Source organism: Equus przewalskii, chromosome 28, assembly GCF_037783145.1.
Source record: "Equus przewalskii isolate Varuska chromosome 28, EquPr2, whole genome shotgun sequence".
NCBI lineage: Eukaryota > Metazoa > Chordata > Mammalia > Perissodactyla > Equidae > Equus > Equus przewalskii.
This window is the reverse complement of record NC_091858.1, coordinates 30,853,591-30,878,489: the sequence shown is the minus strand read 5'-3', so window position 1 is coordinate 30,878,489 and position 24,899 is coordinate 30,853,591. Positions and strand designations below refer to the sequence as shown.

Genomic DNA, 24,899 nt, shown 5'->3' with positions numbered 1-24,899 from the left:
TAGAAAGAGTTTATATTTATTTTATTATTTAATTCTACAAAAGTTATTCAAACCATTCGTATGTCAAATGCTGAGAACGAAAAATGTTGACACCAGGAGCCAGCCATTGGCATGGAGGTCACGTTCACACGCTCCGCTTTGGCAGCCCGGGGTTCGCTGGTTTGGATCCTGGGCGTGGACCTAAACACCACTCATCAAGCCATGCTGTGGCAGGCATCCCACATATAAAGTAGAGGAAGGTGGGTATGGATGTTAGCTCAGGACCACTCTTCCTCAGCAAAAAGAGGAGGCTTTGTGGCTAATGTTAGCTCAGTCCCAATCTTCCCTGCTGAAATAAATAAATAAATAAATAAATAAATAAAATGTTGACACAAAAAGAATATCTAGGAGCTCTATAGGTGAAACATTGTTTTCTCAGTTGAAGCAAAAGTTCAACAAAGTTATTCTCTCAAAAATTTTAAGAAATTTTATTTTAAAATTATTTTACTTTTTCTGCAAAAATGATTATCTTGAACATGTAAAAAATTATTATATTTGCATTGCTATATATTTACATCAATTGCTACTTTCCATATGTAATTCAATATATTACCCATTACATAAGTAAATAAATTCCTTTAGATGTTTCTCAGGAAACAGTTATAAAGTTATGTTTCATGTTAATAGTGCTTGCATTTTTTATTTAACTTTTAACTATAAAAATTTTATTTTGTCATTTTTAATCCTACATTGAATATAAAAGTAATATATAAGGCCCAGGTATATATATGGTACATAAATAGATCTGTGGTATTAAAATTTCATGGGGGAGGCCACCAGGAAAAAACATCTATGAAAGGATCTTTAGGTGGCCGATAATGAAAAAAGCTTAAGTAGTACTACAATAAAGGAACATATTTTAAAATAATAGTTTGTTTTACTTTTATAGTTATAAATGATTATATAACTACATGTAAAGATAAATAGTTATCTAGTTATATATATATACTATATATATAGTATATATACATGTATATGGATATCACACACACACATACTTATGTGTACTGGTTTGGAACATAAGAGACATTTCTTATTTCATTTTTATTTATTTATTTATTTTTATTTTATTTATTTTATTTTTTGAGGGAGATTATCCCTGAGATGACTACTGCCAACCCTCCTCTTTTCTGCTGAGGAAGACTGGCCCTGAGCTAACATCCATGCCCATCTTCCTCTACTTTATATGTGGGACGCCTACCACAGCATGGCTTTTGCCAAGCAGTGCCAAGTCCGCACCCGGGATGGGAACCAGCGAACCCTGGGCTGCCGAGAAGCAGAACGTGCGAATTTAACCGCTCTGCCACCAGGCCGGCTCCCCACATTTCTTATTTTAGATAGTGGTAAAAAACACTGAAAAACATGGAGACAAGGAGATGAATCAGACATGAATCTTGATGATAATGATACATCTGCCCTTTAATGACTATTTCTTAGATGACAGACACTGGTAAACACCACATAAGCATTCAGTATTTCCTTACATCCTCTTTACATCTTTACGTTTATATATAAGGAAACTGAGGTTCTGAGACAGGAAATACCGAATCTTACAAAGCAGATTGGTGGCAGACCTGAACTTTGTCTTCTTGACCTCAAACAATGCATAGTATACTAGTTATATGAATAAATAATGATGAAAACATGAGTAAAACATGCCCTTGATTCTGCTTCATCTGTAAAATAAAGCTAACACTAGTACCATCACCACAGATGATTTTTGTGAGGGTTAAATGAGACAATATTTGCAAAGGCTGAAAGCATAGTAACAGCTCAATGATTCCTAAGGTCATAGATGGATATTATGGAGGATAGAAACCTGCCAGAAATACTCACAGTCCAGTTTCACATGCCACATTTACAGGGCCCTATAAATCCCTGCAAGGACCAGGGAAATACAGTCATTGCCATGGGTATTCAAGAAGCAAAGGTGGCCGTGGTACGTGGACAAGATGAATGCAGGAGAAAGACCTTTAGCTGAACTCTGAGAAGTGGATAGGGCTTTGGAAAGGCAGAAAAAAGAAAGAATTTATTTTAAGCCAGAGCCAGAATAGAAACAAGATACAGAGCAGGAAATGAGCTTGGTGTTCAGGGAATCAAACGTGGTGACACACAGACTTGGTGAATAATGGGACGCAAATCAAAATAGGGAGGGGAGAAATGTGTGCTCAGTTCTTTGAGCAATTGGAAGTCACTGACAGTTTCTGATCAGATGAATGAAACGATGCCTTTTAAAGCTTGCTTGTGACATCATATAGAAGGAGGAGAAAGATTTGATACAAGAAAACTAGTATTGACACCTCTGCATTAAATCAGAAATCCATGCAGAATGAAGTGGATGAGGATGGCCGTGATGGAAATGAAACAGAAGTTCAGGTTGGAGCAGACATCTCCATTCTCACCCCAAAATAATCAAGTGTTTGGGTATGATATAAGGAAAGGAAGCAACTGATGACAACTGTGATTTCAAGGCCTCAAAGAATATGAGAGAACATGGCTATGAATAATGCAGGGGTAAATAAAGGGATGTAGTAAGTCTTTGATTTTGTACCCAAAATATCTAATATAATTATAAGCACAGAAATAAAAGATAGAATTAGATAAAACATCCTAAGTCAATAATATGGTCAGATCCTAAACTGTAATTTTGGAAACCACCAGCACAGAGATAATGACTGAAGGGCTTAGAATGGATGAGTTGTGCAGGGAGACAGGGCTGAGAGATGTGATGAGAACTTGCATCTACGATGTCAGGTGCATTGTCTCTGCCTGTATCAGCAGGAATTTATTCACAGATGCCTGTAAGATCTTTTCTTTCTCTTGTCAAGGAGGACAGATCTCCGTCACTCAAATTAGGCTATCCTTGCGTTTTCCCTAAAGTGTCCCTAGAAAGATGAGGCCTTCCATCTGCCACATAAGCAAAGCAGCACAAAGAGGTTCAATGGGGAAGACTGCCACCCAGCATATCATAGTTATTGTCGGGTCCCCTAAAATGCAAGGTTTCCAAAAAAAATTTGTAACATATATGTTCATCCATTGATTTATCTATACTTTTGTTAGAAATGTTGACGTGATGAAAGTTTTCTTCATATGCACAGGATATCCTAAAGAACAAAGAGCTGCATCCTCATTTTGAGACAGACAGCAGAAAGTTCCTAGACCTCAGATGACAATGCATAATGATTCATTATAAACTATTCACAGAGTCCATCTTGTTGCTCTATCCAGGTCCTTCTATAGGATCAAATGAAGCAAATGCCGCCATTTACCAAACTAAAACACAGGATGGGAAGGAAATTTGAATAACAAATGTTACTTTGAATGTTAATTTGAAGTTATAGTAAGAGAAAATTCTTTCAAGTAATTAATCAATATCTCAATATTCAATCCTTGCTGAAATAAAAAATATGAATAGAAATATAGAGAAAAAATAATTGAGATTGAGAAAAGGCAACTGAATGCTAATAGATGTAAAATAATTTGTCTATATTTACTTTTTGTTTTGGACCAAAAATCTTATCAAGGCTTAAATGTTTTTAGCTTTAACATCATTTGTGAGTTGGAACAACTGATTTCAGGAATGTTTCATCAATTAGGCAAAATTAGTATGTATGAATATTGTAGTATGTATGAATGTAGATAGTATGAATACTGATGGGATGTTATTCCATAGAAAAGCTTAATTCTGAACAACTCTGTCTATAAAACGGGCTTCCCTGTTTAGTTTAATTTTATTTTCATGGTGCATTATTAAATTTGTCTTCTTTTATATTTGACGCAAAGTAAATGATAGCAAATTTCACAAAAATCCTTTTAATAAACTGTGTTTACTTGAAAATAATTTTCTATTGGTAGAGGATGCAGAACAAAACAGATTTAATTCATACTCACTGTGGCTGGGCGGCTGGCAGGGAGCGTCTAATAATTGAATGAACTTGTCTGTAAACGTCCAGTTTAGACATGCATCGGCAGGAAGTGTGATTGGCAAAACTGACTGTTACTGGTTTGGGGCCTTGAGAGAGAGGCACTGTAATTTCAAACAACTACAAAGAAGGGACAAAAAGAAGAAACAATTACATAGATGCTATAAAGCATTTTTATGGTAAATGTTGGAGCCCAAAAAGAGCGACATTAACTCTTTATAATCAGTTAGTGCTGCACAATACATGCAGGATGCTTAAGAATTTTACGATTACAACATAAAAACTGTTTGGTTCTAATCAGGTATCCTTAATCAGAGTAATAAATAGTCCATATGCTTATTGCGTGTCACTACTATAAAGCATATTAGAATTTTGATAACCAACTAATCGTTACAGAGCAGAGATATGGCAGACCAATGCGTTCAAGGAAAAAGAGATGTTTCTGAGTTCTAGGTTATTCCAGGGTTTGAAAAAGTGGCACAGATAAAAATATCTTTGTGACGTAAGAGCAAAGCTATTGGCCACACAAACTAGAAACGTTCAGTTAAATCCTATTTTATGTAAACTGAACACACAGCTTACATAAAATACATAGGTCACAAAATACATAGATGTAAAACTGATTTTCATTCCAAATTAATTTCTATGTCAAAGTAGTTTTACGTTTGTCTGAGATCTTTTATGAGTTGATTGTTTAAAAGAGAAAAAACGTATTCATTATTTAATAGACAAGGCTTTGTTTCTGCTATATTGATAAGGGCATTATGAAAATAATAAGTTTAAAATAAGGTAGGAGATTTTACACGATTGTGGATTAGAGTCTCAAAATTTAGTTTAACTAAAGTCTCATTTTGAATGCCTTATTTATGGAGAACTTCACTTCTCTTCCTTCTGAAAAAACAATGTTTTCAGTTGAATATACAAATAAATTAATGATTGAGTAAAACTAAGTGGATTTAAACTCTTAAGTTCTTAAAAATCTATATTAGTATCAGTAACAATGGTGAAAGTGAAATCCTGGCCACTAGCTGCTGATACGATCAGTTTGCAGTAATTTAACTACAGTTGACCCACGTGTTAGTCGCTGCCTTTATTGTAATTGGAGCAGTCTAAGAAAGATGACATGCTCCAGAGTCCTGTGACCTGACCCCTTGCTGTAATTTCATGCCAACAGTTGAAGATCATTAAAAATAGTTAGGGAATAGAATTAGTTGCCAATTTCGTCCATAAGCACAGGGAGATTTACTGAAATAAATTGCACATTTTCCTCATGTGAAATATATTCATTCTATATTCCTTTAAAAATTCAGCTACTTTCTTAGCCTAAGTGCCTTAGGAGGAACGGGCACAGGATCACACCCACACAGGGCACCTTTTTTAGCAACCCTACTTATAAGTTGCGTGAACTTGGAAAAGTCATTTAATTTCTCTAAGCTGTACATTTCTTTCAAAATGAGTAAAATGAGGATAACATTTGACCCATTACTTCATGGGACTGTTATAAACATTATGCAAGCTAATGTATAGGAATGTGCTGCGTATATTGATTGTTTCATAGATTTAAGTGTTTATTAATATTTGCATATATTCCAGATTCTAGACATTCTCCATAACACTGTCTCTTCTACATACATTAACTCAACACATGACCTCCACGTATCCCAGTACTATGATTTTGACCAGTTTCTTCTCTACAAAGACATTGGTTTACGTGGTTTGGAACAACCTTTCATTAGGTGAAATGTCACACTGGCAGAAATCCTTTGCACTATGTGTAACTATTGGGAGAGAGAGAATTTTGCAGTGTCTACATATGCTACAGTTTTTCTTATTTCTTATGACATCTCTGGACCCTACATTAAGAAACAGCATTATAGAAGAAATCTAAAGTGGTTTAGAAAATAAGCCAATATGTCAATAAATAAGAAAATAAATTGCTAATTTAATTTTTATATTTGTATAATTTATAATTACTTACTTAAACTCTCTGACAGTGGAAATGGTAGGAAGATGGACAGGTCAGTTCACAAAAGCCTACGAATTTATGTAATAGGCAGTTAGATATATGCGCCTAGAGTTTAAGAGAGCCATTTAAAAGTCATCCACATTAAAGCTGTAACAAGTCTTGGGCAGTGATGAGATTACTTGGTGAGACCACTCTGAATGAAAAGAGAAAATGCCTAATAATAGAAAACTGGGGAACAGCAACAATTAAGGGGTGAAAAAAGGCAAATAACATGAAAAAGTGTGACATGAAGATGGAGAATCAGGAGGGGGTACTGTTAAGCCAAGGGAAGCCAAAGAAAGAGAGGAAAGCTTCAAAAAGGCGGCATGTGTGGTCACAGGGTGAAATGTCTCAGGGAAACCCAGCACGATAAGGATTGAAGGAAGACACTGGGTACCAGAAGTGGCTGTAAGGACTGTGGCAGGGCGGGGGCTGTAGGACAGGAACAGTGGTGGGAATGGAGAGACAAGAAGAGAGGCCCAACATGACTGGAGGGAAAGGGCTCAGAGGGCTCAGGCCACAAGGAACATTTTTGCTTACAGAATACATGTAATCATTGTAGGATTTGGCACTGTCTCAAGTGACACAAGGCAGAACAGAGCCTGACAGAGAAGGATAAGGCACTGTTTGAGATAACAGCTATTGTAGAAGAGTTGATGATGCTTTCCCACCCCCAGGCCTCAGTAGCATCACTCCTACTCTCAGTGACTGCTGCCATTCCACACTCCACCCTGGCGTGTTTTCCAAAGGGAAAGAGATCACAGTGAGCAGTGTCAGTGATCGAGGATAAACTGCAGTCATTCCTGGGTGGACAATGTCCACAGTCAGGACCAGCCCATAAGTACCAAGTGTGTCTTCAGGAACTGGGGCTTTGAAGAATGTTCTAGCAAGATGGAGAACAGTTAAATGCACATTAGGAAAACTTCCTGGAAAAATAAGTCTGGCTTTACACTCCCAAAGGGTGGAAGAGGCTTGTGTTGGTAAAGACACTAACTAAAGGATAAAGGAACAGGAAGACAGGCACTAAAAATAATTCACTGTTTACAGAATTGTTTTTTTCCTGAAGAAGAAGACTCATAAGCCTTAAAATTACAGTACAGCTTGAGAGAAAAATCGACCTCCAGTTAACTAGTTAGGTAAAGGGAAGTTAAATTTTACTTATTGATGTTTCATTTCTCTAGTTTGAGTCTAAGTAGGCAATTGGCCGGCTGAATTCAGTTCATTTGATCAAAAAGAATAAATAGGCTAAAATAATTAAAGTAAAAAAAGCCCTTTCCTCTCCTGAAACACATCTTCCATCTCCAAATTTGGACCTGAGTTTTTCAGGATGTTTTCTTAATTCACTAATTGATTGTGTCAGGATAGAAACTTTTAAGGGTCCAGAGAAAGATGCCTTTGACCAATATTCAAAGTAGGAAGATTTGTGATAATTGACTTTTATTTACCTGTCAACTTCAGAAAAATTAAGAACATCTACCGAGAGGGGTCGTGTGTGTGTGTACATTAAGACATCATCGTACTCACGCTCGCTCATATCAGACACCAAAGAGGCCTCTTTCATTTTCCAGTTTCTTTCTGTACTAGTCTTAAGTGTGCATATCTACAGAATTTTTTTTCACTTAAAGTGATTAAATAAGGTTTCTAAGATCTTTTTAATAAATACAGTAAATTCCATTTTCTTCTTTACAGACCAATTTGTGAATTTTGTATAGCTATATTTAATCCCTATGTTACTTAAAATATCCGTAGGCCTTTTTCCCTAATCAGTTAGCATGTGCTCAGAAAACTTTTTTGAACTGAAAAAATATTAATGATTAGAATCACATTATAAATTCACATGTCCCCCTCTCAAAATAAAAAACTGTATTTTTCAAACAACTGGCCACTTTCCTTCTCTAGAAGGGAAGTTCTTACAGCTTAGAGAGATATAAGAACAACCAAGAGCTTAGTCTTGAAAACAGATGGACACTAATTACAGTTCTGCATCTGCAATTTACTATGTCTGCGACTTGCAAAAATTATCTTTCTTTAGCCTCCATTTCACTATCTATAAAATAGGGATAATAATGGTGGTGATTTCATAGTAATAATGTTGTTTGGATTCTTCAAAATTGAGTTGAACCTTTGTTAGAGGGATTTCAAAATTTTTGCTTGTTTAAAATCTATCTTTGTTTAGATTTCAATAACTGCTTATTGAGAACTCATAACATCCAAGCCCTAATCACCTCGCTAGACCCTCAAGATAATAGTCATCGATCAATGACTCTTGCCCCTATAACTCGTAGTTAAGCAAAACCAACCATAAGAAGGAATTAGAAAAAACTTTATGATATTATGTTAGAATTTGTTAAATATCAAATAGTTTACCACAAATGTTACTAGGGAGCAAGAACCTGCAGTTTAACTATTCTGAAATCTGTGCTTGCCACTGTAGAAAGATCTGAACCAACACAATGACTATATATTTTCTCTCAAAAGAGCCACAGTCTATGCAAACATATCACTATTTGAAACAATAAACAGAGTCTTTATATTTTAATAAAGTAAGAATCCTTATACCACTGTCAGACTGTTTTGGTGCTTGAATGTGTGCACAATAGGACTTTCTATTCTAGATTTAAGCTCAGAATGCAAACTTTTATGTTCAGCATTAGCTAACATCTCCATGTACATGTGTGTACTTAGTAAATACTAATTGATGATGATGACAATTATAATTTGATATTTTGAACATGATGATTTTCCTAGAATAGTTTTATACTAGACAGGCCACTGCTGTTGAACAATAGATGATATTTAGGATCTAAGTAGTAATAAAATTCTTATGCAGCCTGATGCTACACTATGCTAGTAATATATGCCTATTAGAAGAGTTGCTGGTTTTAGAAAAGATCAAAAGGACTTATATAATGAGAGCATTTAAACAAGGCTGGAAATTGAACAAAAAATCTGTTGTGTATTCTGTAAAACCGTAATAAACAAGAGGAAATGGCAAGCATTTCCAACTGAGAGGTTCCCAGTTGTTATCTGCTGGAATTCTGTAATAAGAATATTTAATAGTCACTTCTCACCAACAAGAATGGACTTAAAGTCAGGCCACATTTTGAAACAATAGGTTGTTTACACCAGCATAGCAACAGTTGTAAAGCAACAATTCCTACTTCTACTTATCTTGCAGGCTATTCAAGAAAAAGGTGTAGAATTTCCCTACTGAGAAGATCCTACACTATAGTTCAGTACTAAATTCTAAAGAAATGTTTGTGTGAATAAAAATATGACACAAAAAAATGACTTCTTTTACAACATCTTTATACCCAGAAATATAACCAGCTTCTCTTCAGAGCATAGTATCTTACTACCATATTTAATTTAAATATTCCCACCTTGAGTCCATTAATTAACTATAGAAACAATCTGTTGCCTCAGGAGAGCATGATTAATAACTATAAAATCAGATAGAAAAACTGTACTACATTTAAAGAAATAATCCTTAAGAATAGGAAAAGGTGAAAATTGAGGGTTCATTGTTAACATTTCAACTGAGTATATCAACCACATGGCCAACTACCAAGGGCATATGGAAGTTAAATTGGGTCTGGGAAGAACATGAGATGGTAGATTTTAACAGATTTACATGTAATATTGAGTTAATTTTAACATATTGTTATACATAAAATGTATATACTGTGCTACAATGAAAATAAAAACCCTAATTCAGGAGTTTTAGAAATACCGAATAAAATTTGTGCATATCAGTACCTTGAGTTGGAAAAATGTGATCTTTTAGTAGATGCATTAACTTTTTCCTTAAGGCAAATGTTATTCTTAAAGAAACTTCTGATAAACCAGTTATTCATGTAGAGTTTTTCCACATCTGGATAAAACCTGATTTCCAACAACTGTGCTTGCCAAATATTAATTAGCTAAAGATTCAAAACAAACCACATTCTACTTGTTGAATACACATGAATGTAATAAATTAATCTTCCAGACTACAGTGTTCTGTTTAATTAATGGAAGAACCATCTCTGTCTCCAGTGCAAAATAACACCTCTAAGCTTCACTCCACGGTAGCACATTTTACTTAAGTTTTAATAAATTTTGCTGTAAAAGAAAATTTTATGAAACCCTTAGTTTAACTCAAACATAATCTGGAACGCTTTTGCTTACATGCTTACATTATTTCTTTATAAAATAATAAAAAAATAGCTGTTTCTTTTGAAGATGGCAACATAGGATTTTAAATAATGCTGTTCATGTATATCAGAATGAGCCAGAGGCGGACTTGCTCCAGACCGGGCTGGCCTCGTCAGTCGGCACTAACGAACACAGCTGAGAGGCCAGAGTTTCTTCAGCGCTAAGACCAAGATTTCCAGGCAAGTCCCATGGATTTAGCAGTTCTTCTTTTCTCATTTCTATTTCCAGAGAAACTCTGTAAGGTAAATACTAACATTTAAATAACTTTTTAATCCAAATGTTTGGCTCAAAAGCAGATGACTTTCCTCTGTTTCTATTTGTGTCATCAAATAATTTACATTCTGCAAAATTCACTTTCTACTTTTTGGTTATATCTCTTAAATACATAACTCCTCAGAAGATATACTTAAAGCATATGTTTATGGAAGAGGTCAAAAAGACGTCCAGTCTACTTAACTTCTCACAGTCACTCAGATAGCAGTTGGGGAGGACTTTGAACCCGTTGCTCTGAATGCGTTCATGTTGGAATGCTCAGTGCATATGGTTTTACTTTTCAGCTAACGGCTGGCGTCCTCACACATTCTGATAACCTGCCCTTTCATGGAGCCCCATAAAAAAATGTCTGTGAAGTTTCTATAAAACCTTGGGTTTTACATTACCCAAGGTACATTGTCCTTACAATTTATATGATTCTAATTGGTTACTTTTGTTGCTAAAAGATGCATCTGGAACTCCTTTAACTAAACAAAAACTCTTTTTTTCCCTCAGAAAATACAGTAGTAAGAAATTTCCTTTTATCTTTGAAAGAAATTATCACATGCTCCCATTTATACTACATGGAAAATATAATAAAATAAATAAACTCAGGAAAAGGTATTACTTCAGGACAAGCTTTTACAAGCCACAGTATTAGTAAAATGTGTTAAACACAAATGAAAACATTGCCTTCAGGAATTTCATGCCTTGCTCTCTCTCGGTCTGTAAACCTCCTTAATATGCATTTCCACAAACCTTGGCACTTCTCTTTCACAACACTTGGACGACTTTTCATTACTGGATCGATGCTGATTTTCCCGCTAAATTGTAAGCTCCATCAGTGCAGCGTCCATACATCACTGTATACCCATCGCACAGCAGAGGGTGAAGCACCACATACTTGCTTAATTGGATTTAACTTAAAATTATCCCTTTTACTATTAAAAAATTCTGAGTGGATTGTTTGGGTGGGAGAAGGGTATGATATCACAAAATCAAAGGGAGAAATGGATGGGGCTATCAATGATTGAATACTGGCTTTCCCTCTTCTCTCCTGATATATGAATCCTCTAAGTAGTAACCACCACACCAGGGCTTCAAACAACATTTATTGATGTGATGTTTCCTCCCAAATCTATAGCTAAAGATCCAACTACCACTGTAGAATTCTAGAATTTATATGTCCAATCTTCTTCTGGTGTCTCCATATTCAAAACTCTACCTTTGACCCCAAATCTGCTCCTTTTATTTAAGTATTCATTCTGTTTAGTGACAACTACTATGCTACACCCCAGGGGAATAACCAAACACAATCTGTGCTTTCATGGAATTAAGAGCCTAGGTAATAAAACAATCTGACAGACAGGTAAGGTAATGATGCTAAAATATGGGCAATAAAGGGTACTATCAGAGCATATAACAGGTTGTCATGGAAGTGACATTTATGTCTAGGCCTAAGGTTGGCTAAAAATTAGCTAGACAAGTGGGGAAAAGGGGGATGGAGTATAAGGAGATGTTTCAAACCCAGGGTACAGTATTGTAATGACTTGGAGGTAAGAGATATTGACATAGTTTAAGGAGTAAAAGAATTTGGGTACTTGTGGAAAATAGCAGTTGAGGGAAAGAGCATTGAGGCTGCAGATTTAGGTAGCAGCGAGATGATGGATAGCCCAGTAAACTATGCTAAAGGATTTAACCTAAAGAAGAGTAACGCTCAAAATATTAGAACATTTGTGTCAACCAACCAGAGCAGATGCTAGAGCAATCCAATTAGAAAAGACTAGCTTATCAACAGACTAGCTGAATGCTGGCTCAGTCTCAATAAGGCAATGTTACTCAAGAATTTCGAGCAGTATCTGATTTATCATTTAGAAAAGAAAAAACTCACTGCCATAATGTGGCAAATGGATTGGTGGGAAGTAAGAACGGAGGTATGAGACCGGTTATCAGGCTTGTCCAGGTGATGACGACTGTGGCTGAGATCAGAGTGGATCAGTAGAAGGAAGACGTTACATGGATTCTAGAGATGTTTGGAAGATAGACTTAACAGGAATTATTGACTGGGCTTTCAGTCCAAGGAAGAATAACTTGAACTGAGCAACTAGATGAATGGTGCCATTTACTAAGACAGTGAATACCGGAAAAAGAAGAAGATTTACTTACTTGCTTATTATTTGTGAGGGTGGATGGGCATCAGGGGACTAGGTCATAACTCCAGTGTCACACAGATTGATTTTGACCTTCTGAAGAAAAGCTAAGTCACAAGGTTGAGGGGGTGGTATGGAAACCATGAGAGAAGTCTGAGCTGGAAATAAAGATTTGGGAGTAGCCACCATGAAGAGCAAAGAGAAAGATGAGGAAACCTGAGGAGGGGTGTGGAGTCAGAAAAGAAGGTGTCTTGAGGCAGAACCCTAAGGAATGAGTACCTCAGTTTCAATTAACTTCAAGTTTTTAATCACAAAAATCTGCAAATCTTTAAAAAATTGAAAGGCTAAAATGAAAACTACTCTGCTGTTATAATGATACATTTCAAAACACGACTGCTTTGCAGATCAGAATTTATAAGAATTGTGATTATTGTAACTATCAAGTCTATCAAAAAGGATCAAAACAAAACTGAAAAACAACATAAGTCAACAACAAGAAACCAGACAGACTTCAAAAATTTTATAGGTAAATCCTGATTTTTTCACGTGAGCAGATGACTGGGACAAAGTAGGTAAAATTAATCAACATCATACATCTATTATAGAAGTAATCCTAAATTCTGTGAAGCCAGGAGGTGCAAGGAGATGAAATACAGTGAGAATTGATTCCACATGATCTAAAAGAGACAATTTTTTTATAGAAAAAAATCATATTTGATGTTTAAGTACTGAGGATACTGGACCAAATTTTATTTCACCTACATGTACCTTAAACTTAGCTCTAAGTGCTCTTTTTAGCACTCAAGCCTGATAATTTCTAAAGCCTAACCTCTTTAAGCTTCCAACTTGACAGAGCAGCTTGTAGGCTGTTGTGCATGCATACTTATCCTTGAATGAATACTTCCACTCTGAGACCAATTACGTGAACATGGGATCTAATTAGACCAAGATAGGGAATAAACATGCAGCGGTCACAGAAAAACCACTAATGGTTAACTGAAGACTGAATGTCTTTATTTCCCTTACTAACAATGTACTGATCTGTTTTTCAAGTTCAGATTTACCTAAGGTACACCTGTTATCTATCTGGCACATATGTAGAGTGACCATGTACTTACTAAACCAACAGTAAGAGGAACAGAATGTTGACTTTTGCTCATATTAACTAGACTGGGGAAAAAGGGGGAGAATTTTCTCTGTTTGTTAAAGAAACAGATATTTTTAAAAGATTGAGCTAAAATTTATAGCATACACTTTTGTTAGGCAAAAAGGTCAGATTATTTAAAAATTACACACGTGAGTTAATCAACTATTTTATCATTATTAATCTTCGAGGCAGTAGTTTTAAAATCTGGTTCCACAGATGAAGACTAGGGTAAAGGAACCAATTCCCTGAAACTGTGGAAGAAAATGCTGTGGATGTGTCTATATTTTCATTTTTTCCAGTGAGAGGGTTCATAGTTTTTATGTGGTTCTAAAAGGGGTTGTACACTAATTCTGTGGTAGGCACTCAGGTAATTAGTGAACAAAACCGACCTATTTTTGCCTTTATGGAGGAGGTAGACATTAATCCAATAATTATGGCTGTATTATTATAAACTATATGATTATAAGCTATCGTAAGTGCTATGAAAGGGAATATGGGAAACTATAAAACATTTAAAAGAAATTCTGGGTCTAATCAAGGAGCCCAGAAAAATCTCCTCAAGGACTTCCTTGAACCACATGACACTTGAATTGAGATCTGAGGGACTGGCACCTGGGCAAGAATGAGACTAGAAAGTCAAGATGACTTAGAGGTGTGTGCAAAGGCTCTGGGGCAGAGGGAGCACAGGGGTTCCCAGAAATTGAAGGAGGCCTAGAGTCTCGGAGGCACAAAAAGTTAGGTCAGGGGATAGTTATGTTAAATGATGCTGTAGAGAAAGGCAGAGGCAGACATCCAAGGCTGCCTCAGAGATTTTGGTCTTATTCTAGGAGCAATGGGAAATCACTGAAAGGCCTTTATGCTGGGGACTGACAACATCGGACTTGTGTCTTCAAAAAGATCATGTTTAGGGGCAATTTAGAGAATAGATTAGGAAGGGGGACAGGGAAGTAGGGAGAGCAGAGAGGATGCTATTTCATTAGTTGGAAAGAACATCAAAAGTATCCTGGAGTACAGAGATGGTGGGAGACATGGGGATTCAAGGAATTTGGGGGATAAAATTAACATTTGATTTGATGACAGACTGAATATGTGAAAAGAGAAGGGAGATGTCAAAGACCACCCCTACGTTTCTGCCTAGAGATGAAGTGAGACAACGAAAGCAGTAAAACTAGAAGACCAGGTGATTTTCACAGTGTTGCTATGTTGGGGGTGAGTTTGGTGTTGGGGAGAAAAAGCTTGTCTGAGGAACTATTACACAAAACATTTAGGCATCAGTATCTAAAGAAGATATATTTTGAAATATTCACTTTAAATATTAAACTAATATTAAATCAATATTACTCTATAAAGCTTGAGATATTTTTAAAAGAAGAGTCATTTAAAAACATTTTCTCTGTATTAACTTAAGGCGTAACAGAAGAATTTGTTGAAGAAATTAGTAATGAAAAATAGCTTTGAATATTGTCAGTGGGAAACTGATTTTCACCAACAAAATAAATTAACTATAAAAAAACAGGAGTTTCAAGAAATGAAGAAACAAGAAAATCCCAACACTGCAGTGGTTATTATTCAACTCTACATCTTTACAATACAAGTGCTTTGAAAACAAAATTTCATCTAAAAACTAAATTCAATAGAACATTCTGAAATGATAAATAATGAGCTCTTAATAGACATATTTTGTTGGTAAAACAATTCTTCAAAATCTATCTTTTAAGTCTATTCTATGTCATTTCATTTTTTAAGAAGATATAGTTCTTTATTCTTTGGAAAATGCAATTGGGATATCTAGACCTTTTGATGATCAACTAAATTGATATTTGATTTAAATCAAACATGATAATAATAAATAATTCAATGTAGGACACATATCATAATGCTTAACTGAATTACTTTAAAATATACACTATTAAAGGTATTCTAAAAAATACATTTAAATTCCTAAATCACCCATATTTATTTTCTCTTCTTAAAAAATGACATTTTTTCAAGAGTTTCTGTAGGCCAAAAATCCTCTTATGGAGTTTGGCTTGAATATAAAAGCAGCAACGTTTTTAATATTAATACCTTTTTAAAATAAATATTACCTTTTGGAGAATATCCTACTGGCATAATTATTTCCATTTGATAAAAAAATGTACTTAGTTCTAACACTTATTAAAGGATTTTTGAAAAACCTGTTTTATACCTCAGGATAAACACAATATCCAGTAAAATCCATTAAATTAGAATTATTTTATTCAGAATAGTATGCAATATAAATCTGTAATTTCTTAGCTAACTAATTCTTAGTGTTTGATAAAGATACAAGGGGAAGGGGCATGAACAAAAGAGAAGTTTCGCTGTGCCCTAACGCTACAATTATTGTTATTCTATTAAAATACTAGAATTTTGTCAAGCACTGAAGTGCTATCTCATAATCCACAAACATATAATCTGATAAAGCTTCTAAATGCATGAAAATATTTAGAGTCATACTGCTTTTGTTGCTAACACAGGCTAGAATGAACTCTATATTATTTTGCTGTACTTATATGAAACAACAGAATAAACTACTTCTGGCTATGCTTAACTCCGATAACAACAGGAATGATGAATGATTCCAAAGCATCACTTTTTTAACTTTGTTTTTAATCTTGAGTTAGGCAGAGGCAAGCTGAATAGAAAACACAAGTTTATAATTTATTTTTCATTTCCTCTCGCAAGTCTTAGTATCTGAAATGGTTTGTTCCATCATCAAGTGTGTGAGCCCTATAAAGAAATACAATTTTTTTACAGAAAGGTATTTGGAGTGTGTAATAGGACAATGTCCCCAGTCTCAGAGATGAAATATGATTACAACAAAAATTTTGGAAATTTTCAACCAGAAGGGAAAATGTAGTTGAAGGAACTGAGGTAGTAACCTTAACTTTCATTTCCACTTAATTATCTTAAAATAAGAGGAGATTTTATTAGTGGGAAGCATGTCGATCAGCTAAAGTTAGTAGGAAATGAAACTTTTAATATATGTGTTCTATGTATAGACATTACATAATTTAGAAAACTGTTAATTTGCTGTCATAGCACATGATACAAATCAAATCTGACTTCACATTTAAAAAAAAACTCATTGTTCATTCTAAAGGTCAAAGGACATTCTGAATGTACCAGATTACCTATGCTATTCCAACTCTCATAATAGAGTGCAAAAGCCTTTTGAGCAACCACAGTTTGGTCTTTCAGAAAGAAGTCTGCATTAGCCCCGCCCACAGCACTGGGCTTCTCCAAACATTTCTGTGCAGAGGCCACTGGTGCACAGCATTTTAACAACACTCCATGGTTATCAACAACACACAACCGTGTCCTGCGATAGCCAGCCTCCTCTCCCAAGGATGATCTACAATGCAGGTTTGCGTGTCTGCTCTGAAAACCCCAGATCCAAACGGAACCTTGGGAGAAGCTTCTTGGTTATTTGTTAGAAGCTTAACATGTAATGCGATGGGACTTTATAGGTTTGTCAAAATACTTGAGATTTAGCGTCAGAATATTTCTTTTGCTTCCTAAATGAACACAGTGAATATGTTCAGTGTGGTGGCTTATTTCAATACTACGCCACTGTTTCACAGAACATATACATGTGATTATATATTTTGAATATGCAATTTGTGCTATATCTCTATAATCAGAAGACTTAACCATTTAAAAATAATTTATTGCCAAATGAAAATGTTTATCCTTAAAGATCAACATATATGTGTGTGTGTGTATTTACACGTACATTCATATGTATATTTCTGATTTTCTTCACTTGGCTTTGATACCAATATATGAACATTGTTCAGATAGCATCAATTATTTTCTGTGTGATATTATATCATCAAAACCACAAAATATGGAAAAATTAACTTCATTGCTCAAAGGAAATACATGCAGCCCTGAATTGAACTAAGTTACTTTAAAGGGACCAGAGTTTAAGCAAATGACTCCCCAGGGTAAGGGTTCTGATGGAGAGAGCCCCAGGGCAGAGCGGACACACCTACCGTCTTGCTGAGGTAGCTTGTGCTGGTGTTCATGCACTGTTGCCCCTCACTGTTGCAGCAGCCCCCACATCTGTAGACGGACACACATGGAGGTTTAAAGAAGGTGTTTGTGGCTGCTCCAAACTCCTTCCCCACATCTATACACACCTCACGTGGCATGCATTGAGTCTTTCTCCACTCATTATCAATACCTGTCGAGTCACAGGGAAGGGCATAAGTTATACACAAGCCACCAAGGGGAAAAGCCCACAGCAGTTGGAAGTCACTCACACTGAATTTCAGATTTTCAGATTTAAGTATAATACGTAACTTTAAAGAAATAGTTGACAGAATCCTAACTTGCCCTGTCAATAATATTTAACAGAGCAGCTAAGGATAATTTCTTAAAAAACTAATTTCATCAGCCATTTAACAAGCTAAATTAGGATTATGCCGCCTTAAAATTACACCAATATTCTACAGAACTATATTTGGTTTCCTTTACTTAAAAAAACGAAAACTTCATATATAGATGCCTGGAAGACCTGCAGAGAGAAGGTCACGCTCATTTGTTATACGGACGTACTATTTTTGTAACCTCAAAGCAAACATAAACAACATGATCTAATTTTTCTTTTTAAACTGAGATATAACTGAGAAGATAGCTATGGTTTTGGACTCAAAAAATCACTTTCAGGCAGGCTATTTAGCAACTTTGGGTAATGTCACGGTGGTAGGTATTTGAAACGCAAGGATATTTTCCATCAAATGGGACATGTATCCTGAACTAAGTTTTTTTCCCAGAAAGTCTAATTTTCCTGTTCATGTTCTCTCTTGGAATTGTTTCCAATGAGTTAGTGGTTTACCCACAGCACTGTTGACTCTTTAAACACTGCATTCCAAATGATGTACTTCTTAAATGTTCTAGTTAATTTTCCTATATTTCTCCTAAAATAAGATTTTTGGGGAAAAAAAAAGACACAATTATCGGTTTTTCCACCATGAAGCCATTTTGTTTGTTTGCTTTTGTTTTCAAAGTAATTTGCAATCTCAAACCTTCATAGTGATTAATATCTAACCACTGAAGGGAGTTATTTTCTAAAAGTAGGTCCACGAATTCCTACTGTGCCATTTTATGCAACATCATAATTTTTTGTGATGTTCTCTGCTAGGTCTCTCAGTAGTTTGACAAAAGTCCAGCTCTCAAGCCAGTTACCTATAAAGCAACAAGGCAACAAGGAGCATTTGAAAAGATGATTTTGGGTGATTCAGAAATTAAGCATTTCTAAATCCAAATCAGAAAGAAAATTTATTTGCAATTAATTTGGAAGACACAAAATGTTTAGATGATTTAACTGACAGTGTATGTAAAGGTATCTATGGTTTTAAAAATTTTACAATGCGATATCACCTCAATTAAGAAAAATTAAACTGTGTGGAGATGCACGCATCTTTCTATCTGTATATTTCACGAAATCACTTAACCACTCAGAGTCAAATCATCAAATGCTGTAGTTGGAAAAGAATTCTTTATTTCCTATTTTCTATTTTTCTATTTACTTTCTGCCCTAAAGGTATTCAGTGGTACAAATGCTGAAATTAAAGGACCGGGCTGGCAACTTTGACTGGGTTGATAACAAAGCTTATTATATATATTTTTTCCCATACTTACTTTTCAAGATCTCTGCGTTATAATGTGCTGCAGCAAATTTTATAGTCTCTTCTGTCCTTGTATTGACGTTGGACTGCTCTCTATTATGTTGCCAGCCTCCTTTCCTTAACTGACACTTGTACATTTTCCAGTATTCTGGGTAGAGCACGGTCATGAGTTCATCTACACTGGACACCGCCCGTAACTGCTCCTCCAGATCTTTGCCTGCATAAGTCTGTCAAAGAAATATGCAAGATCAATTACTTACTAGGTTAAGTGGCTTGGAAACAGATGCATTAAAAAACAAAGGTTAATGCTAAATCCCTATTAAAAATATTATTAGTTATCCCTGAATTACTTAACTTTTCTTGGTAAAATTATATCAAGATTTTAATTTGACTCGATATCACAAGTAAAGTGAAATTCAATACCACAATGAAAACGTAAAATACGTATTTGGTTTTTAAGACAAAATTTTCGTGAGATATAATTTTAAAAATAATTTCTGAAGTAGCTTGTGTAAGTTATAGCTGTTTTGTATAACTGGAGAATTTATAAGATTGAAAATTTATTTAAGCTCATATTACCCTCCATTATAAACGAATTAAATTGAAATCCACTCTAACATTTTGCTTCATGTTTAGTTATCAGTATCAATAAAATATAACTAAGCAGGAGGCTTGAAATTAGGAATCTTACTTTTGGATTAGTAGTAATAGTAATGGAAGTAATTACTTCCATTGGTGGAAGTAACAGGAATAGCAATAGTGATGAAAGCTATTTTAGAACAAATAATCACGTGAAGAATGGGATTTCAACAACAGCATCACATAGAAGGTTTCTATTTTGGTAGGACCTCCCAGTATTCCCACAAAATTTGATCATCAAGACTTATTCTGCTATGAAAAAGACATGAAATAGTTCAGAGAACATTAATTCTGCTTATAAATAGTTAACTGTCTATATTAGTGTATCCAATTAAGCAGAACATTTCAAGTTATATTCAAGTAGTTACCACCCCTAAGAAAACATATAATGTTTTTTTCTAAATTATACTTTGAAATTAGGGGATAACGGGACATTATTTATCTGCAAAGTGAAATATATCAAATGTTTATTTTATATTACCATGATTATCCCAGCTTTAAAGTCTAAATATATAAGTAAATACTTTGGACTTCGTTTCCCAAAGTTTAGCGCCCATAGGATCAATGGGAGAGCTGTTAAAAATGCAAGGAACTGCCCCCTTCCCCCGCCAGGCGTCTTAGATGGAGATCAAGAGTCCACATTCTAAGAAGTTATAGTTTTCCTTTTCTAACTTTTAAAGTACAAAATTAATATATTTGCTTTAAAAATCAAAATACTCTTTAATTGAAAGTCTTTTCACCACTGTTTTTAATAATCCAAGTTATTCTGATGTGGGTGATTTTTGTACTACAATATGAGAAATATAATCTAACATAGTTTTCTTATATTATCATAGAGCCTCCTAGTCAGTATTTTATTATGAAATGTGTTCTTTCCTATTAGATAATAATAATGGCTATATATTTTGGGGTTTCCTCTTTCTTCATTTAGTGTGTGAATTGAGCATATCACTTAATCTCTTTGGGTCTATGTTATAAAAATATTGATTTTAATCCATTCCTTTCTGGAATCTATAGGATGATTCTTGATATGCCATAAGATTATACAAAATAGAATTCCAGTGAAGAGATGGAGGGTGGCGGTGGAGAGGAGATCTTAGCTTAAAGGCAACATGACACAATATCTTCACACAGTTTCCCACAATTCAAATGTTGATGAAATATTTGTCTCAGGAAAATCTCACATATGACACAAAATTCAAGAATCAGAAGTGTTTCAGAGTTTAAAAGGATGCCTACTGAAGAGAAAGATGATAAGAGTACAGGGGTCAATTTTTGGTCACTGCTACCTGAAGGGAAACAACATGGATGGGTTTCTGCTTGCCTCTGCTTCCTTGAACAGCCCTGGAACAAAGGAGGAACACGGGCTGTGTGACTGCTGGGTCCCTGGGATTCTTTTCCCTATAACTCAACCGGAATTAAAGTCAGGTTGTGACCTAAGCTGATCACATGAATCTCTCATTTCCAGAACACGCATGAGCATTCACTCTACCAAGAGGAGCTGCAATACCACACACTGATGTCATACGACATAATGAAAGACACACACCACACTGTTAAGAAAAGGATAGTGGTGAAGAGGGGCTGTCAATTAACTAGTATATGAAGTTTTAAGGCAAATCACTTTTGTACTTTAAAATTTAGAAATGGAAAAAAATTCCAACAAAATTATATCTATAAACATTGTTACCCAATAGATCAATAGGAGAAAAATACAAGCATATAATTCCTAACAGAGAAAATGCGACAGAAAAAAATGAAAAAAAAAACATACTAGTAGAAAATAAAAGTTATTATGGTTATACTCTTAGGCTAAAAAAAGGCTTCCTAAAGGTGAATATAAAAATAAAATGTAAACTCTCTGTATGGTAGAAAACACTGTAAACAAAATAAAAAAGAAACAATAAATTAGGAAACCATTTGCAATAAATATGACGGATGGAAAAGAACTCACATTCTTAAAATATTGCATGAACATCTTAGTGAGAAAAAAATAGACAGCTACTTCAATAGAAAAATGGGCAAAGAGCTTGAACTGAATATTCACAAAGAAGAAACAATATATATTCGATGATGGCAAAAGTGAAAGAAATCATAATTCCTTTGATCCTGGTGGGAGTACAAATTTCTACGGCTATTCAAGGAAAATGTGCTATTTCAAGTTGGCCTTAAAAACATGCTCTATTTTAGACAGCAAATTAGCTTTGGAATTCAATTTCCTATCCAACAGAAGTGGTAATATAATTATGCCACATATATCTACAAATTCATCATGAGGCTGTCTATAATGATGAATATAATAAAAATCTATACAGACAATAATAGAAAATTGCTTAAGTAATATACACTACAAACAAAAATTAGCACAGAAAGTAATGACACTAAAAAATGATGATACAGATGTATAATTTAGACATGAAAAGAGGTTCATAATACATTCCATGAAAAAGCAGAGCACACAATTTATACACATATACACAATGTTCATATATACAGTACAATCTTTTCACAAAACAAAATTCCTATATAGATAGATTGCATACATGTGTGGATATTGTCTTAAAAGATAGCAACAGGAAAAAAATAGTTATCTTCTTCAAATTGCAGGATTAAGGGAATTATTATGTTCTTTATGCATTTCCATATTTTAAATTTTAAATAATAAACATATATAACTTTGTTGTGTGTTTGTGTGAGGAAGATTGGCCTTGAGCTAACATCTGTTGCCAATATTCCTCTTTTTGCTTGAGGAAGACTGTTGCTGAGCTAAAATCTGGGCCAATCTTCCTCTATTTTATGTGGGATGCTGCCACAGCATGGCCTGACAAGTCATGCTAGGTCCATGCCCAGGATCTGAAGCTGTGAACCCCTGGCCACTGAAGCGGAGTGCGTGAACTTAACCACTACACAACCAGGCTGGCCTCCACATATAACTTTTTATTATCAGAATAAAATTTTAAAAGTAATCATCTCTAAGCATATTGGGAGTTTATAGCCTTAGCTCTCATTTCAGCCTTTCACTTACTATTCTTATTTCTGTATAGAGCATGGCTTTGATATATTATTTAATCTATAACAACCATTGGCAAAAGCAGAAGCTATCACAGACAAAATGGTATAAAAGTAGCTTGATACTGAGTAATTAATTTACCTATTCACACTAGACTTTATTATATTTGTGTGGTGGAAAAACAAGCTTTAGTATTAAAAAATCCAGATTTCCATTCTGGATTCAGACTTTATTTAACTGAGTAACATTACATTTCATTTCTTTGAACCTCATTTTACTCTGTAAAATGGACATGAATCTTCCTTACAGAGTTTTTGTGATGGTGCAGACATTTGATATAGAAGTATATTATAAATCTTGCAGCCAGTAATGTTGGGATTACTGGTCATTATAACATCTTTAGGGAACCAAAAAAAGACGGTACAGAGATGTTTTTCAGATAAACTGAATTTTTTACACAATTTTGAATGGTAACTCTGAGTACTGTACCACTTCTGGGACAGTATTTGCTTAGATCTGTCTTCTGCACTTTTGTTCCAAATGAGCAGCAACCTAGGAATTGAGCATTGTCAGCTAAGCGATAGGCACTTCTGCGGACGTGGAGAAGATCAAAACCTTGTGGAAAGATACCACCAGCTAACCACAGCACATTCCTATTCTACTTCGAAAGAATTTGAAGAGGTCCCAGTAACCTAGACTGAGTTCTGAACCAGGGACACACCAAAATCTTTCAAGTGGAAGTCTGTTCTTTCTCAATGCTTTCTTGAGTCTTCACGTTCACTAATGTTTTCCAGAATGTTGAGGTCATTTGCTTGAATGTTAATAGATTTGTTTTATTTTTCCAAAGCGATTTGGTATGTCTTAAAATAGAAAGTATCTTACAAATGGATATTCAACTGCAATAAAAAAAGCCTCAAGTAATCTAAAAATGAATCTAATTTTGCATTCTACCTTGGAGGGACCAAATGGGAAGTTCCAGTAATTAACCATATGTAACTTTAGCATACTTTTTAGCATGTATGCATTTGCAAACAGCAACCTATGAGACACATTCAGTGGAAGATTTTGAGATGTTACAGAAGTGAAAGCTGAGTGTACAATGTTGAAGGCAGGGGGCCACAATCAGGAATAAACCCCTTCCTTGATAATTCGTATTCCTAAAACGCATTCCCTTCTCACTCTAACAGGAGAAAGATGAAGCAAGATCTATGATTCTAGGAGAAGTTACATGATGAGAATGAACTTTGGTATTTTACTTGAGCTCTATAATTCTCCTTAGTTATGAAAAGTCATAACATGAAGTGAACATTGGAGGTGGCATTGACAGCAACCCCTAATCAACTTATCATCTTACACACATAGCTTGCAAAAACTAGTTTTCCTCTTGCTGCTCTGCATTAACTAGAGGTTGTTCAGATGCCTATTAGGGACAAAGCACAAGCACACATAAGTTGTCCTTCCTCCCAAGAACTGTGACAATGCAGAGTCAACGATAGGTGGGAAGCATAGCAGTCATCTCAAATTAATGTTAGTCATGATCCTGGGTTTGCCAATGAGCGGAAATTAGCTTTTCAAAAACCTGCAATCTAATGTCAACACTCCTTTCAAATAACAGTCTTAAGAGAATTGCTGACATATATAAATTTGGCACTCATTTAATAATTTATGGAGTTGAAAATTCATGGGGAAATGTATATACTTGAATTATGGAAAACTTCCTTTCACCTAAAAGCAGATACTCTTATCAAATAGTAACAATCAGAACTGAAAGAAGGGGTAAGAGTCCACCAAAGAAAGGTTTGCTCACACTACTGTATTTTCATGAAGTGGCCAAAAAAATCACAGGCAAATCTGGTTAGTTGTCCAGTATCTCTATATTT

At 34.9% G+C, this 24,899-nt stretch overlaps 1 protein-coding gene across 3 annotated transcripts in view; it reads right to left on the bottom strand.

The window, feature by feature from the left end:
• Positions 1–24,899, bottom strand: part of VEGFC (vascular endothelial growth factor C) — a 115,374-nt gene that overhangs the window by 17,637 nt on the left and 72,838 nt on the right. For all 3 annotated transcript variants that reach the window (XM_070598352.1, XM_070598354.1, XM_070598353.1), the window contains exons 2-4: positions 19,384–19,597; positions 17,733–17,923; positions 3,931–4,082 (exon numbers count right to left, since the gene is read on the bottom strand). In XM_070598352.1, the coding sequence (XP_070454453.1) occupies positions 3,931–4,082; positions 17,733–17,923; positions 19,384–19,597 (557 nt within the window). The remainder of the gene's footprint in view (positions 1–3,930; positions 4,083–17,732; positions 17,924–19,383; positions 19,598–24,899) is intronic.